The 18,793-nt window shown below is 39.3% G+C and overlaps 1 protein-coding gene across 4 annotated transcripts in view; it reads right to left on the bottom strand.

Moving 5' to 3' along the window:
- Positions 1-18,793, bottom strand: part of megf6 (multiple EGF like domains 6) — a 61,711-nt gene that overhangs the window by 42,346 nt on the left and 572 nt on the right. For 2 of the 4 annotated variants that reach the window (XM_044355003.1, XM_044355006.1), the window contains exons 2-4: positions 17,761-17,895; positions 17,515-17,624; positions 17,284-17,388 (exon numbers count right to left, since the gene is read on the bottom strand). In XM_044355003.1, coding sequence (XP_044210938.1) covers positions 17,284-17,388; positions 17,515-17,624; positions 17,761-17,895 — 350 coding nt within the window. Of the gene's footprint in view, positions 1-17,283; positions 17,389-17,514; positions 17,625-17,760; positions 17,896-18,450; positions 18,691-18,793 lie in introns of those variants that run through there. The other 2 variants (XM_044355005.1, XM_044355004.1) reach the window with 2 other exon arrangements.

Genomic DNA, 18,793 nt, shown 5'->3' with positions numbered 1-18,793 from the left:
CAGGCCACACCCATGCTTGGTTTCTAAGGGCAGGCAGGGTTATCTGGGTCATCTAGAGATAGACTTTGTTTCAGGAATTTCTACAGAAGGTAATAGACGGTGCAAATTTGTTTAAATTTTAAGACTTAGCTGTTCTCCTGGTTCCTGTCTTTGTGAAAGTTTTTCCATTGTTCTTATTTAGAAACTTAAGGAATAATCGACTTCTTGTGCTTTTTTGTCTAACATTAATCTCAGCAAAGATATAGTGGATGGGTATTGGAGGCCATTAATGGGATGGTGACAATGCTCACTGCAGCTTTTCAACTCCTGATTACCCTGCCTTGGCCTTCACAAGTCTTAACTCATATAGTCTCAGCATGCTCCCCTTCACAAGGGGGGATCTAAAAAACCTGTCTAAACCTAAAAAATGCATATACACACACACAGTCACACAGAGACACAACCTTGCTCTGCACTTTTCATTAACTCATAGGGAGGTGATACGTCCCTTAACCTCAGGGTCCTGCACACATGCCCACTTTGAACCCGCAGCTCCTGAGAGCCCTAATGAGCTCTGGGACATTGGCCATCATCATCAAGTTGCCAAGCAGAGAGAGGAACTACATTTAAAGCAACATTTTTTGTCCCTGTAAAGACATTTCAAAATTCAGATTCACATGATGTTTACTCTGCAGTAAGTCATAAGCTGTTCTCAGATACATGTCAAGTGATGCCTTTCATGTCTTCGCAGTTGTTTATTTCTGACCAAACTACACTGCCAGAAGTTATTATCAATCCTAAGGATAACCCTTATTAGGGCCTGAGCCCCAAAGGGGCGAAGACCCTCTTGTATCTGTTCTGTTTCTGTCTTTCTTTCTCTCTTTCTTTCTTCTTTCTTTATTAATCTGCCACTTCAACCCTTTGACCCCCTAAACATGCTCAAAAACTCACCAAATTTGGCATGCACATCAGGTCTGGTGAATTATTTGATAAAATGTAAAAATTATCCCCCAAAGTGCCAAAATGTGCTTTATAGTGCCACCTATGTCACTAATATGGCCGCCACGGCCCATAGGAATGTCGTAGAGAGATCGAACCAAAACTCAATTATTCGTCTCATCAAGACCTACAAATCATACACTGACACCCCTGACCTAAATCCAACAGGAAGTCCACAATTCACCCATCAAAGTATGACTTTGTGCCGATTTTGGACCTTGAATAAACGCTATCTCCTCCTAGGGCGTTAATGGTATTGTATTCAAACTTGAATACATGACTTATGACACTGTGCTGAACAAAAATTATTAAAAACTTTGTAATAACTCGAACGGTTTAGATTTTGTAAGCCCCGAAAGCTGGAGTGCCACATCGCACCTTACAATGTAAACCAATGGGGAGGCAATCTCTAGGCATGGACTTTGTGTCAAACAAATGGTTCTGATGTCTAAACTATAAGTCTGACCACTTTGAAACCTGTATCAATGGATTCGCGATGAAATTGAAAAAATGTGATTTTTAATGTAGGATTTGGCCAAAGTCATGGGATTAATGAGGATATTTCACAAGAAGAGTGACATTCTCCTCTCCAACTGAGAGGGAGAGAGAGAGAGAATAGGAGGTGGGGGGATGGGTGGGTGTGGGGGTTGAATGGAGCTCATTGAGTGAGAGTGACAGTTTAGTGATAAAGTGCTGCAGAAAAATAAAATCGAAACTAAAATTTGTAGCTCTGTACTGCAGTTTTTTCTTTATTAGGGCCCAAGCAGCTAGTGGTTCGCTCACACTCTCCATTCAAATATATGAGTATTTTTCTGTGTCCAGCTGCAGTTACTTATTGTCTCTACACACCTGACAGTACACATTTCAATCAAACTTTGACCAGGTCATGTGGGTTTAAAGTCTTTACTTTTCTGAAAATAAACTTGATGAAAATTAGGAAATTAATTTGTTTTCCACACACACTCATCAGGAGTTTTCAGTTTACTAATTGAAATTCAAGTGAATGGGCTCAAAACTTGCATAATTTTGATGCCACAGGTGTGAGCAAGACAGACATGTCTCACCCTGCAGAAAATTGCAATCCTCACACCGTTGAGATTTGATGCTTCGCCATGACAGAGGAAGTTGCTATAACTTTATTGTACATGCTCCAGTCTGCACCAAACTTTACATGTTTGATAAGAGTCCCGGCCTGAACACGTCTACATGACAATATTTTATCAGTGATGCAAACTGGCTGAATAGCGCCCCCCACGAAATAGCAGCGAAGCAGCCCCAGCAGCAGGCAAAACAGTGGACAAAGGAAGTGATGTTTATCTCCTTTTTGCACTGTCTGAAAACAGCCCGGGTCTGAAGACATCTGCATGCCCGTGACAGAAGCCCATCGACTGCACTGCGGCTTGACGTGCACGGAGGCGCGAGGACCCGTTCAACGCTGCTTGCAGCTTTAACTGTAACCTCAAAGAAAATGTTTCTCCAACTCAAACCTCAAACAGAGACATACATCAGCACAGTTTAACGATCCCGGTTTCAGAATTTAGCTATTTTTGACTTTGTGGCTTGGCCTTTCATGAGAGTCATCAGTCATGCTCTGCGTCCCTGTGCTGTGCTGACAGTCATCTAGTGAACATAATGCTGAAGCAGAAGCGCTTAAATATGACAGAGAGTCTAGATTGTTAGTAAGCTGACTCTTGGACCATACCTTCAAGAAAAGATTTAACTATAGAATGTATCATTGTTTGAGAGACTTAAGGGATTGGTCACTAAAGATAGAAGGAAATATAAGTAGATTTACTGAACATAGATCTGCTGTGTATGCAGCCAAAACAATACCCCAGTGGTTTTACAGCAATCTGAGTGAAGCAGGTGAAGAACAGAGCTAATTTGTAGCATGGAATAGATCTTTAAATGGCGATTATCACTTTTCTCTGGGTATAGAAATTACAAGAGAATGAACTTCATGAAAATGTCACTAAAATATGCAGAAATACAGTACGTTAAACTGCTGGATGAAATCTGCTGAATAGATTTGCTCTGAAGCCAAGATAATTCAATGTCAATGACTTTTAAGACCTTTTTAATACTTCCAAAACAATCCATGGTAAAAAACACTGATGTAAAGACAAGGCTTTCTTCAGTGCTCAAATCAAAAAATGGAAACAATTTCTTCTTCTTGGTTGATTGACATAGGGCAATAACAAAAAAAATTGCCTGTGTTATGACGTGTTAAATAGAATAATCTCACTCTAGGAAAAGTGATTCTATTGAAGTGACCGGGAAAACCTACAAATTCTCTGCATTCTTGAGAGCTATTTTCAGTTTGTATATAGGGAGATATTAACACTTAAAGAGGATTTTGCTGTGGACTGTCAATTCCTTTCAACCTATCACACACAGCAGTGGTGGTCGCTACAACTCATGTCAGCTCTGCCAACACTCCCCTGTGTTACCCAAATAGGAGTTTCAGGCTCAAATGACTGACAAAGCCATACACCCAAACCCAAACCTCAACTTTAGATGCTTTATTCGTGTGTTTTCCAATCTATGGAATCAACAGACATGTGGTTAAAATCTCAAGGATTATCTTAATTTTGAATCTAGTTTTGTATGATTTTTAATCAATATTGTACAGAATTTGGAGTCTTAGAGTAGAAAAGCAATCATATATATTCCCAGATATGGCTCTGTTTTCACCTCATGCATGACAGCAATTCTCAGATGCTCACTGTGAACTTTGGCCTTGAGTGGTTTATTACTTCATTAACCCACCCAGTAAATCTAATTATACATGTACCTGTAAATAGCCCCTTGCTGTCTCTAAGAACCAAGAGACAAACAGGTTAACAACGAGTCCCACAACTCAAGCTAGCAGTTTTATTCATTGGAAACTATCATATTTGACTTTGAATCTGAACAGCAACTCCTGGCACATTAATATCACCATTTCTGCCAAGATTCAGTTGTTGTGCATTAGGAAATACTACAAATTACCTTGCAAGGCAGCTGGATTCGCAAGATCATGAGATCACGCGAGAATCCATCTTGTCAGGCTTCAAGTTATGCACCAATCAGCATCCTATGAGGATTCTCGCGCTATCTCGTGAATCCAGCTGTCTTGCAAGGTAAGACGGTGATAGATGGTGATAGACAGATGGTTCATCCAATCACCTACTTTTTGAAAGTGCCTGCCCTTTTTCAAACAGTTTCCATGGACAACTTCTCAGATGGTTCTGTGGAACGAACCATCTGGTGCATCAGGTTATAAGTACAAAGGCCACCCGCATGATATAAGTACACGTGGATGCAAGCAAGTATGCATGCAATTATTCATGTAAGTCTCCATAGACCTGCCCAATGTCACTAGGAGACCTTTTATCCTCCAAGATAAAAGGTCTCAAAGACAAAATATGGCATTTTCAAACCACTACAGTCATCCTCATTATTTTGGCAAAGATGCCTTCCAGTGTTTTGGGGGAAGCTTCCCCAAGGTTTCTGTTGAGCACACATATTTCAGGACACTAGATGATGAACGTTGACACCCACCAGAAACAAAGTTTTCACCTACTGTTTGCACATATAAACATAGTGTATTAAAAATGCTATAAAGCACCTTGACTCTCCTACATAGTGCTCCCTTCAGCCTCAGATCCCCTGATAGTCAAACACCTGGACGCTCTTCCTCGATATTCAGCAGTCCTGACTCCCTCGTGTGGCCTCTGAGCTTCATACTACAAATCCGGATCATCAATCTTCATCTTACTGATACACTGACAGGATAGATGACACAAACCACTTACCTCAACAGAGAGTAATTCTTTTTTTAAACTTTGGGAACACTTATAACCCTGAAAGTATAGGACCTTTCTACTTTCTCCATCACTTTCTCTCTCAGACTTTCTCTGACATTAACACACATTAACTACATGCTATCTTAAATTCTTTTTTAAAATCATGTCTGATATACAACTCTGGAACACTATTCTAATACAAGTGCATTGATTTATGTTGACAAATATAATATATAGTTCTGAGTCAAATGGAAAGTGCTCTGTTGGTTTATGAATGGGGTGATAATAGTTTCCCATCAGGTAACAGAGAGAACAGACAGCTGCTCGAATGATCTTGTGTTCTCTGCTGACAAACAGCGGCCACTGATTCCTGCTTATCTCATCAGGTGTTATTGGCATAGCTTGTCCTCTACAGTACAGTATCTCCTCTTTCCAATTTCTCCAAGGACCAGCCAAGTCAAGTCAATTTTATTTATATGGCACCAACTCATAACAGAAGTTATCTCAGGGCACTTTTCATATAGAGCAGGTTTGACTGTACTCTATGCAATATTATTTACAGAGACCCAACATTCCCCCATGAGCAAGCACACCAGTGCTCTTCCTCCCTTAAAAAAAGCTATTTGAAGTACTTGGACATTAGATGAAGCAACCGTGTGTCCCTTCTCCTCATGTTAAAAACATTAGAACATGCAAGTGAAGATCAATAACTGAATCAGCAGGCCTCAGCTGCACGGCATGTCTCTCATCGCTGTTCAATGAATGTGGAGGCTCAGATGTCAGACCTCAGTGGTCGTAAGTGATACTCAGACCTTAAGTGATTTACTGTTTCTTCCTTGCTAGATGGAATTTGAAACTCGGAAAGGAATGATTTGTATTTCCTACATTCGCTAAGTCTTTATTCCCACATTTCTATTGTAACAAATGGAATCAGTAAAAAAAGGAATGCTACTTACCAAACTAATATCAACTTGTCTATTATTACAGCTGGCTTTAAAATCATCGTAAACCAAAACTTAACATACAGAAGAAACATATGCCTCAACAATGACACTGGTTTTGCAAGCTTTTCTATTTAATTGAAAATGACATATTACCAAAAGTAGACAAGATATTTGATATTACAACACTATTCTACAAATGAATCAAAAGGGGTTAAATGAGAAATGTCATAACAGGAAACAGTCTTTGATTGCTCTGTTGAATATCAGAGAGACTGTAGCAGCAGCGCCAATAAAGCTGTAAAATCACTGCAGTTTGGCAACGAACTGTAATAATTCAAGAAGTTCCACCTGATGATGTGACAGTTTCACTCCCATCTCCCATTTCCTTTGCTCCATTAGTTCTATGAATTTCTTTTTTAGCCAAGGCAACCAAACGTTTTGTTTGTTGGCTCTGGAGAACTACACCTTTTCTTGCTTTGCTGCCATGAAGTGTGCATTTACCATTTTGTTTCTGTGTTTGAATTTGTCTTGAGAATATTTATGCATATGTATGCATTTACCCACTCAACAAAATGCAAAGACTTAACTGTGTAACTCTGCTCTACCCCGGGCTATATTTTGGGGGGATACTTGATTGACTTCAGTGGTGCTTATTTCTACAAACTCAGATTTAAACCAATAACCCCAAATAAATTTGTAAAAACTAGTCAGGCAGTAGGAGGTTACCATGACAGAGAATTAGTTGCACAATTTGTTTTTTGGTTACTTTAAAGAGCATTTTAGCTGAGGAAATACATGCCCATCAAGTGTCGTTAGGAAAACACAAGCCCCTGTGAAGTAGACCAAAGGTCAAAGGTCATTCATGGACAGCTGAGGAGCTTTAAGGAACCTGTCACAGAGAAGAAAGTGAGCTTCGACAATCAGCTCAGTGGCAAATAAAGATGGGACAAAAGTGAGATTGTTTTCAAGATGTTGCACTGAATGAAGTGGACAGCTAGCTTAAGAAAGGGATACAATCAATCACAGCTTTTAACATTTAGGAAGAATGGCAATTGTCATTAGGCCCTCATTCAAGCATGCAATAATAGACAAAGCGTGTTGGATGGTGAAGAGTCTAATTTTGAGTGTTTTACTGGATATGTTAATACAACTGATCAAGGTGGGAGCTGTGAGACAACGTGTAATCCTCTCTCTTCTCACTGTAGTGTGTGTGAAAAGCCAGTAATCATACACATTTTGAAGCACATGGTCGCGTGTGTCTGCTACCTCAACCCCAGCAGCTCACATGTTTCCCATTTGTCTCTTCAACACAGAATTTATGTAGTAATATAATAAGGATTTTTAGAGACTGTGTGTTTGAATCAGATGGGACAGTCTCTTCAGTTTCTTCACTTGCTGCGCACATATTTTTCCTCTTTTGCTTTTTTATACCATTAATAAAACTTAATTTGTTTCCCCAGCGCAGGACAAATGACTTGACTTATGAAAACTGGGTGCTGCTCTGTTTTTGTAAACGTACAATTTCAGCCCTTGGATACGGGTTTCACACTTAGCCCTCTGAAGTGCATACATCACTTGACATTGAGCACTGAATTAAGGATATAGGAGGATACACCATGCCTAAACAGAACATAAGTGATCACCACATAATTTCATATTCCTTTGTATGGAACATTGATAATAATACAATGAACTGCAACAACAACATAACTTCTTCTACACCCGAGATGGTGTTCTATGCATGGGCTTCAGTGAGTTTTAGAGGAAGTGCAAGAAAGCGTCTACTCACACATGTGTGTGAAGGTGAAGTCTGCACAGTTATTAATCACACTGTCTTAAGAACCACTGTAGTCTAAGAATGAGTTAAAATCAACAGATTTCTTTTCATTTAATATATCATGCACATTTAAGTCCAGGTCTATATTTATATACTGGGGCTCTACTGGAATATCTTTGTATGATTTACAGTTCAAACTCTTTATTTATCTTATATTGACCCTTTACACAGCCCTTCAGTTCAGCCTTTGGCCAGCTTTGGGCTGTTCCAGAGGTTACGTAAACAAACAGTAGTAGTAGGATTTCACTTCTTTTTCTTGTTCATTACTCGAAATGGAAACTTCTCAAATACATACAAATACAACCCATGGAACAACCTTAGCAACAACCTTAGCAACGAACAATGGGCGAACAATCTCATGTCATCACGAGGAGGAAGTAGGGGTAACACTGCAAACGAAGATTGCAAAGCAGATTGAATCCTGGGCTTTTGACTTTCCGGGAGTATTTTTAAATATGTTCACCTTAAGTTTTTTAACACAGACATCCGACATCGAAAAAGTATAAAAATAACACAAAATCACAAAAAGCATGATATACCACCTTAATGAACAAACATGATATTCAAAAACACAACATATGATATTTACCCTACTTCTTAATTTTGTGTGACATAAAGCTGCAGGACACCTGCTCCACAAGTCTTGTGTTACCTTTTTACTCCATCTCTCGATGAGAGCCCCTGTCTACTTGGTCCTTCTACATCTGGAAAAGCCATTCCTGTTTGGTTCCCCAATAGACAGAAAATGTCTTCCACAGAAAGAATGAAACAGGGTTGTAGATTTATATGCTTTATGTTCTGTAGGTATTAGGACTACTTGGCATGTCGAAGCATAAAAAAGGGTTGGTTTCACAGACATTGATTAAGCATGATTCATTCTGAGGATGATTGTTCTGTAAAAAGTACCATTGAAAACTGATTTTAATCTTGGACAAGACTTAATCCAAGTCCATAAATTTAGCCATGACACATAAAAGCACAATGTGAAGAAGAGAAACGTCATGTAACACACAGTTACACAGCTTCATATATATTTCCCACTGTTTGTAACCTATTCCACTAATGTATAGTACTTGACCCAAAAATGGAAATGTATGCATCTTGTACTCAGGATTGTGTCAGGTTAAAAATGAATGATGTTTGTATGTCAGTCCACATGGTACACCATGGGTTAGCTAACTCAGCTCTATAACAGCCTTTTTCAAAAGAACAAAAGGGAAATATGGCATGTTCCTAGAAGAACAAAAAATGGCAATAAAGAAGCTCATATTGAAAAACCATCATCTTCACTCCCTTGTTCTATGGCCAGACAACTTCATTGCAGGTCGAAAAGTCAGACAATCAGTGGTTAGGTTAGGTATGATGATAGGTAGATGAAGGTAAAAAGATTACGACACATACTCAGATCAGTGAGAAAGGCTGTTATTGAGAAAGTGAGGAAGACTAATATACCCACTTGCCCAATGAAGATCAACTGAGGGATCCCCACCACTCATTTCCCTTTCACAAGCTTATTTTCCTAAACCTAAATGGGCATAGCCAGCCCAAGTTCAAGGAGGATGAACCCCTTTAATCTGAGAGTGCTCCACTGCTACTGTAGGAATCTCACAGTGAGTCTTGAGAGCACATGGTCAATCACACAGACCATTAGCTCCAACCCACTCAGCATTAACCTGGTAAACAATGGTGGTGCCTTAATGCATTTGAGATGAGGGTGTGCTTTTTTAGTGTGTGAGAACTTCCCTGCCATATGGCAGCCATTAGGGTTCTAATGAGCTTCTTCCTCTGATAGCTATGCTAGGCATGTAGCACTTGTGTTGCCAAGTGTGTCTGCCTGTCAGGCCAGCTACCTTCAAGCCTGTGTCTTCACATATGTCCTACATCCATACAGCTGATGGCAGACTTTAGGAATTAAAACAGGAGGCACACAGGGCTTAACAAAAGCAATATGACAAGTGCAGCCATCTTAGTGTCAGTGTTTTCCTAGACAGATCTATGTTTATCTTTACAGTATGATACAGCCTCTCCTCGTGCATCACGGACCTCCTCAACCTGATCGTGTGGTATATTCGCTTGAGTCGAATCACAAGTCACAAGACTTCAATGTTCAGCTTCCAACGGGTTGTCAGCTTCAGCTTCCTGTCAGTAATAAAAAATAATCCTGAAAGTGGAACAGCTGCGGCAGACATTGCATGTGGAAAAAAACAATATATTGTACTTTTTTTACAGCAGCTTTGGTTGGAAAAACAAGCGACCTGGCGTTTAAAAACTTCCCAGAGGAAAAGTTATACTTTTAAACTTTGTCTACCTTTTCAGTGTGGCAGAAAATCATCTGAACATGCACTTTGGTGGTCAACGAATTTTCTTTTTTAATCTTTTTCTAAAACTGAACAATCAAAAGCTGGCTCTTGTTTCATGGCTGATGTTTAATGGTTCTGCAAAGTTTGTATCCATTACTGGAAGGTCTGATGCATTCTTCCAGAAGCTGCAGTGGCTTTTATCCCAATATTCAATACCTGATAATTACCATAAGTAATATCTTCATAATGTTTTTTACTTATGTGCTGCTCTGGATGTCTTAAGAAAATATCTGGGGAGAAAAATACTGATTACTCAGTGATTAAGCTCATATTATACCAGACCAGCAAACTTTAAAAGGATCTGTTCATTTCTGACTGCTTACATTGTTAATATAATTTTCAGTGAACTGTTTCAGTAACCTCTAATAAAAATAACAAGAGAGCTGCAAGCCAAAGCAAAGACCAACCTGTCAGAGGTAATCATGAGGTCTCCACTGCAGTTCTTTATGAAAACAAAAAACATCATGACACCCACACCTCAAAAACTTAAACACAAGAGAGGCTAGTGACTAAATTTTGGTTAAAGAAATCTTTGAAATGAGACCAAAACAAACAATAAAGCGTGCAGTTATTACAAGCATATGGTTCATATTATATCTTAATTCAAAACACAATATGCAGAACACTTTTGACACCATACAAGCCAAAGTTATTGTGTTAACTAGGCCTTTGGATTAGAGTCCAGTATCCAGGATTTAACAGTATACAAGAATACATCAATGTTATTGCAGGCCAGATTATGTCCTCACCTCATTAGAGAATGATTTAGCCTGGAACTGTAACAGTGCTATCAATGTGTCCTTTTGTCTCACTGCCAGAAAATACTGAGGGAGATAGATGTTCAGTAGGCTGATGTTACTGGGGAGTCAAAACAAAATGCTTATAATTGACCTGGAGCTCTGCAGTGAAGCCCTCTCCAAAATTCAATGGAAAGAGTCTAACAATAAACTTTGTGCATGGTAGGTTAGTTAAGGCGGAAGTATCATTCCAGACCTGTAAAAGACATCAGTGTTCCCTAAGTTGTGAGAGCAATCATAGGAGTTACTAAGACATCATCTTTTACTGCTTGTTTTTCATAACTTAATCAGGCTTAACACTACGATTTTTTACCAAAATATGTCTAGGTTTAGATTTATTTATTTTTCCTCAGCTATGTTTTTGTTATAACCACACCTTGAAAAATTGACTTGATTGCATCTTTGAGCTTAATTACTTCCAGAATTACTTTGAGAAATACTATAATGTCTTTCCATTTTGAAAGACATCCACTTTGAGGCTCTCTTGTTAAGGTTCAGTGTTGGAGCAGCCATACTGGTAAAATGAAAGCTTTGGCAGATTTTTCCCTCCGTGTCCAACAGGAAGTCATAGGGAGTGTGAAAGCAGTGGAAGAGAGGAGATCAAACTCTGGCTAAGGCTCCATGAAGAACATCAAATCTATAATATACAATACAAAGTGAGGACATATCCAGATTATTTTTCCAGAGTTCCCCCAGATCCATTACTTTTTTAGCCATATTCAAGAGACGATCAAAAGCACCTGTATGAAATTATTGAGAGCGGATCAATAGTTAATTCAGTAAACCCAAATGTGCTTACATTAAAACTACACACAACAAGGGTACTAACTGTGAATGCCATTCATAAAGTATGTTTACCCTGATCTTTAACGTGAGTGAGATGTTACCACTTCACCACAGAAACCTTCAAGGATGACACACAAACTGAGCCCCTGTAATGAGGAGAGATGACCAAAACAACACCTGTCTAGCACATATTATAAAAAGGAACTCTTTCTGTGCCAAAAAAACAGTGTTTTATTTAATTGTCCCTCTAACTGCTAACAAGCCCGTAGAAGGAGTTACTTGCTCTCCATGTGAATGATTGATCCTTATCCTTTGACCCAGTCACAGATAGCTGCTGTGTATTAGTACCATTACATGTCAAGCTTAATGAAGAAAATTTTCATGGAAGACATAGTTTTATCCAATAGGAGGAAACACATATTTCCATTTTCCCCCAGAGATTACAAGCCTACCATGGAGTGCCCTCTCAAACTCCATCTCACACAAATAAGCACAACCTAACACGATGCATTCACAAACATTACGTGCAGAGGTTTACATACATGACGCACACAGCGACAAGTGTGTTTAATCTAATAGAGAAGTAAACCAATCCTGTCCAGACATGAGCTCAGTGATCAAGGTGAGAACTGAGCCTGTGGGAGACAGCCCAAAGTCCTGCTAAATCCTCATACGAAGAAAGACAATTCCCATGCAAGAAACTGCGGTGTGTATTGTAACTGCAACAACTATAAAGCTTTCTACAGAAATTCCAAGAGTGGAAGCTTGGTGACAACAATTTATCTATTTTTATTACAAATAATTTCTTAAGAAATAAATACTGTTTTCATTTTGGTGGCATGTGCATTTGTCTGCACATGTTCAAAATAATGAAAAGTAAAATCTTGTTTTCCCTCAAATTTACCCAAAAGTCAAAAGATTTTTGTAATCACAACCTGAATCAACCCCCCTTTTTTAAAAAAAATGTATCAAATTCATAACATGTGCTGATGTCTCTAGCTGTCTCATTAAATAGCCCAAACCTCTACTACAGGATCCAGTCTTAGGCACTGTCCAAAATCACTATTCAATAAAGTGCTCTGAAAACAGCCAGGCTCCTCTAGTGAGGACCACATGGTTTCTGTACTCACACTGTTACGTGCCTGTACTCTCTTAATTTCATGCAGACCCATGCACCAATTTAACCAAAGCGAAGCCTAATCCAAGTCTTAATAGAGTGAGACAGAGTGGCATTCACAAGCAGGGGTAAATACAACGATTACAGAGCAGGCTCCAGTGTCTCAGCATATGCTTGGGCTGTGTCCAGGCTGTTCATTACCTTGCAGTGTCAACACTGTGGCCTTGGTGTCAGTGGCTGACATACATTTCAATGGACGGTGCCTTCTGTCTCATATCAGAGATTGGAAGCAGGTGGCCAGTTGGCCCCCGCAACACACAGTGATCTCTACCACCACAACTTGGCAGGAATACCAAAGAGATTAACATTTAAGAGGCCAATCGATGGTGAGTGGTGAAAAGAGAGGGAGCAGACCACGGATCCTTCCACCGAGTGCTCTAAGTGTACATTCTCACTGTAGTGAAATCTAGCTGGGCTAAATTGTGCTGAAAAAGCAAAACTGATATGTTGCTCTCTGTGTAGCTGCCCCTCTCTATTCTTCATCCTTGCAATTTATCTGGTACTTGAAGCAGCATGGTGACAGTGTAAATAGTAATAGTGAGTGATCATTTGCCACACATAGTGATCCAAAAATGCCTCTAATGTAACTTAAGGGATCCACTTTCTCAGTAACACACTTCTCATTTCATCTCCTCCTTTGCAGTTTAACATGATGTGTCATTCCCATCTCGAAAAGAAACACGTTCTTTAAACCTGCTGTAACTGATTTTGGCCACTTGGGGGCAGCGGAAACAAGTTGTAAACAAAATTCGTACATAACAATTATTACATTTTAAATTAATACGGTGAACTTGTTAGCAAACAGTTGCCTATAAAACATTCAGCAGATATTATGCAACATTAGCATTCATTTGGAGTCATGTTTCTAGCCACCTGTTTAATATGTCCAATATTCACTCTCATTTTAGCTCTTTTTTGGTCTCCACCAGCTCCTGAGGGAAATAACTGACTTCTTAGCTGGTAAATACTCCAGTATGTTCACCAGCTAGTTGCTACCCTCGTGTGCCTGCCATTTGGTATTTAAAGCTTTTTAGATGTCAACAGTTGCCTGCTGTGGCTAGAAACAAGGTTGATGAGAGTCATGAACCAAATCAGTAAAGCTATGGGATGGAAAACCAAAACAATGAGCTAAAAGATGCTGAAAAGCTCTATAGAGATGAGGGGAACTGCAGATAATAATTAGTAATAAAGTAATAATTAACTGTGGGTTTGTTACAACGAGTGACACACCCAAGTAGTTATTTGATCTATTGTTAATATAAAAATATAGATCATGACTGTTTTAATTTCAGCTTGCATCTAAACATACACATACAAACACACAATAACCCATACACACTTAAACACATATCTGGAACAAGCACCTGCATTTGACTTATGGTTGCATGTAGGGATAGGGACCCAAAGAAAATGTTAAAATAAAATAAAATAAAATTGAATAATAATAAAATAACAACATTAAAGTAATTCTCTTGAGGAAATTGTAAAAGACTGATTTATCTGTGCCATGAAAGAACACCTCACATGCACTGTCAGGCTTCAGTTTATTTGCAGCATGTAATACACACAAAACACACAAAGCGATTGGCAGATGGACCAACGCCCAGAAAATCAATCAATCAGAGCAGCAAATACGTACATGCTACAATGATACAGACATTACACGCAGCAGGATTAAGAGCACATGGGAAAGAACGAGAACATGCAGGAAATACTATATAATAAATCTGACGAAGCCTCGTGAAACATCTTCATGACCGAACAGCAAGACCAGTTGCCTTTAAATTATTACTCCAAGATAAATCTACAGAGGTCAACATTCCTGCTTCTCTGCCATATCTGCTGTTTCTCCGTCATGCATGAATCACATACAGGACAGTAATAAGTCTGTCATTTTGGAATGTTAAAGCTCACAAAGCAAATCTAATAATGAACAGGTTCCCCGGCGGGACCCTGGTGGCTCAGTGTGCACATACAGATATCCAGATTCCCAGGTTGAGCAATGTACAATAGTCTGTCTTAGTAATTATGTTAATCTGGAATATGCAATACATGCCTAATATCCTCTGTACACACCTGGCAAGTTTTCCCTGATCTTGCTGGTTATTCTGTCACCAAGGAATAAATCAGAGGGACTGGCCCGTTTCTCAATTTACTGACAAAAGGTTTTACTCCGAAGCTCCATTCAAACACTTTTTGATGCACATTTTTTACTAGCATTATCCAAAGTATTAAGCCTGCACATTTAGCATCAAAGGGGTGTAATATTTAAATTCTATGTAAGTTTGTCAAATAGAAAAATTAAAACATTTTTAAAGAAGATGTATCATGCACATTTCCAGGTCTATAGTTTTTTATTCTGGGGCTCTACTGGAATGTCTTTCCATGATTTACAGTTAAAAAAAATCCGAATTTACCTTATACTGGCTCTTTATGCAGCCCATCAGTTCAGCCTCTGTCTGAAACAGGCCGTTTTAGCTCCTGTCTCTTTAAGGCCCCCCTCCTGATGAGTGGTTCCGGAGGCTACTAAACAAACTATAGTAGCAGAATTTCACTTCTTTTCTCATTCTTTACTCAAAACGTCAATTTCTCAAATGCATCCGTACATTTTTGAGCCCAAATCCAATCTGAAATATGTGAGTGGACATGTGAAAAACCTTAGCAACAAAGGCTATGGAATTGACGGCCGTTTGTGGACATGCATGAACAATCTGACATCATCATGAGGAGGAAGTATTGGTAACATTGCAAGCGGAACGTTCAGAGCAGGCTGATTCAACTGTTCAACTCAAGTTTTGGCCTTTTGACCATGTTTAAGATAGACATTCGACAGTATAACAGTATAAAAATAACAGAAAATCAGAATGTTCCCTTTAATATGCTGATGCAGCCAGATTTGTTTTGGAACTGTGTTTGAGGTGAAAAAAAATGCCATATGTTTGTCTGTCACTTATCCAAAACTTGTTTAAATGATTTATCATTTAACTTATGAGTTGCTACAAGTTGTTACGATCTTCTCACTTTGGAGACAATGCTTAGTGGCAAATAATCGTTCAACGTGTGTGTGTTAGCAGAAAGCCCTGGAACAAACTATCTACTGGGGATAATTTTCACATTTACACTTTCAGCACTTGATGGATGAGTTTTCCAAATTTACCTAAAGCTTTGTTTATTCCTGTCGCTGTTTTAGCAGTTAAAACCTTCAAATTAAATATGACAGGTTCCATTACTCATACAAGATTTTGATTATTGGTACAGTATAGGCCTTTGCACCAAGCAGAGGTACAGTGAAGGAAACTGGCTGAACACAGGAGCTTGGCTGACTCTCTCCTTGTATAATGACTTTGGCAGAAGAGAGAGGATAAATCTGTCTCGAGAGATGAGAGAAGGAAAAACGTTGAATAACAACAGAAGAGTTGTTATTAAACGTTTTCACTGAGGAGGATTGAAGCAAAGGATGTGAACGAGAGAAAGAGAAATGTATAGGAGGAAATTTGTTTAGATCTAATGTCTTCTGTTCCCAATCTGTCACTCTGAGGTGTGAAAACCAAATAGGCCATGTCAAAACAAACGCGCGGGAGAGCTACCTCTAACAAACAACGACACATTCCTGTGAAATGTCTTAGCAAGAGGAAGGACTGTTTAAAAACCTCTGGAAATCAGGCCCCTCCTCCAGGGAAAATGAAAGGAATCAAACGGGAAAGTCCAAGCAGTATGTGTGTGTGTGTGTGTGTGTGTGTTTGTGAGCATGTGGGGGGTAGGAACCAAATATCCTCTGTTCACCATTCTGTCTCTGCGGGACTCTTTCAAAATACTAACATGCATCCTCCTGTTTGTGTGTTGACGTAATGTAAATCACAGGACAGTAGAAAGAACAGATGGCGATGGTAACAAGACAGAGACTAAAGGGTAAATCAGATACACGCTTATGTGTTTACCGTTTAAACCCAGGTTCCCTGTACTCCAACAAGACTATTTAGTTGCACGGGTATAGTGATCTCCATTAGATTCTGAACTGTCCTGTTTTTCCTGCCTTCAGAGATGTCTTCCAATTCTTCAACAGATACATTTTCCTTTTAGTTTTATTTTTCTAAAGCTATTAATCTTTCAGGCACATTTAGAAAAAAACAGATTAGATAAACAGAACTACACTTCAACCTTAAGCAGACTGAAATATTGTAATATGTGACAAAATTTGCTCTAGCACCCAGCTTAGCTTTACGAATATCAAAACTGCAGATACTCACATTAACATACAGTTTTTACTAATTGGAAGCTCAGCTTCCGCAACCTTCACGGGAAACCATTCCTCCCACAGAGCACTTCTTCTACCTTTAACTACCCAGAGACCCCCACAGAGCAGCCTCATCCAATCACAGCCACCCTACAGGCTCATACTGCTTTTGTAAAGTGAAAGCATAAGGTCTGAACTGGGCCCATTAAAAGCTTTAACAACATGTAGGTCAGTTCACAGACTCCCAAAGCTATACACTTAGCTGACTGCTGTAAAAAAAAAGTGGATAATTCAAGGAATGGATTAGTAGAAGATGCAAGTACACATGACCAAGTTTATTTTACCCATGGTGAATGCTCATCAGATGGGAATGAAAACTCACCATACTGGCATCTTGGCCCTTTGAAGCCCTCTGGACACTGGCATATAAGGTCTCCACTCTCTGCACATTTCCCTCCATTGAAACATGTATTGGCACTACACACCCCTGCGGATACCACATATAAGGATGTTGATTATTTAAATGTTGTCTGAAATATCAAATTGATATATAAAGCAGCCTCATATCATTATCAAAACTAGCCCTATCTAATACTGAAATGCTAATACTCACTATACAAACAGCCTGGCTCTTCACCCTTCTGTGTCCAGCCAGGGCAGCACTTATAGACTGTGCGCAAATCCATGCTGTACACCTGCCTGTAGGTTGTGAAGTACGCTGTCCTGAGGAAGAGAAGCTCTGTTACAGGTGGGATTTTATGGTTGTTGCATTATAGGATTAAACATATTATGAGGTTATTCATGAAAATAACATGGATAGTCAAGTGTCTGTGCATTGCAAAAGAGCAGCTGCTCTCACCTCCTCTCGTAGCCCATACACCATCTGTGGCTTGTGCAGCCCTGCTTCCACACCTTAACCATGCGAGTAAAAGCCTGGACACACGGCTGAGGGGCCCCCAACATGGACATCTCCTGGTCAGCACAAACATTTGGCCTGTGCACACAAAATGGAGGTGGAGATGGACAGATGTAATCAAAAATACTGCTTTAGGGTTAGAATTTGTGATACACTCAAAAAGAAGGATTATATATTATGCTTTCCAAAACCAGCCTGTGAGTACTTTATGCTGCATGTGTCATGTTTTAGTAGGAGATATCTGAGAGACTATGAGCTGCCCATGGTGGTCGAGGTCTGCTGCAGAGCTGAGAGATGTATGCATTTTTAACAGACATGATCTTCCACATGTTCTACACATGTTCTGTTGCATGAGCTCATCACACACGTTCTTTGTCAAACAACTAGCTTATACAGCTTCCTGCATGGTGCAATATGCTTGATTAAGGTGCAGGAAAAAAAAAACCATCCATGGCTCCAGACACTGGCTACAACTCTCAATAAACAACCAATTAAATTCCACAGGAAATTAAGTTTTTTGTTCTCCATAATTGTTTGTTTGTTCATGTGCATGTATGCACTTTTGTGTACATATTCATTAAACAGCACAGTGTTTTTTACTGAGCAGCACTCCATCATAAATAGCCTGCATACCGTTGTGTTGTCAGTGCAGGTAAACTAACCAGAGGTGTCCTCCTTCAAGAACCATCTGGCTTCAATACTGAAAAGCCTGAAGTTAATTAGAGGAAGTACTCGGCTTCTCCGGTAATGAAAACGATTCCTTCAATCGTGTACAGTACCCTCTATTTATATTCGGAAACCTCTGGTCCAGTAGTATACAATAAAATCACATTCCACTGGAGGCTTTGCAGGAGCAAGAGCTGCTATAAAACACACATCTTAACTCATAGGGGACCTGAAAGAGCGACTCCTAGTGGGCATTAGGCAGAGTGAACAATAAACTATTAAAATGACACAGACAAAAGTACAGTTGTTT

Source organism: Thunnus albacares, chromosome 6, assembly GCF_914725855.1.
Source record: "Thunnus albacares chromosome 6, fThuAlb1.1, whole genome shotgun sequence".
Lineage (NCBI taxonomy): Eukaryota > Metazoa > Chordata > Actinopteri > Scombriformes > Scombridae > Thunnus > Thunnus albacares.
This window is presented reverse-complemented; position numbering and strand designations above follow the sequence as displayed.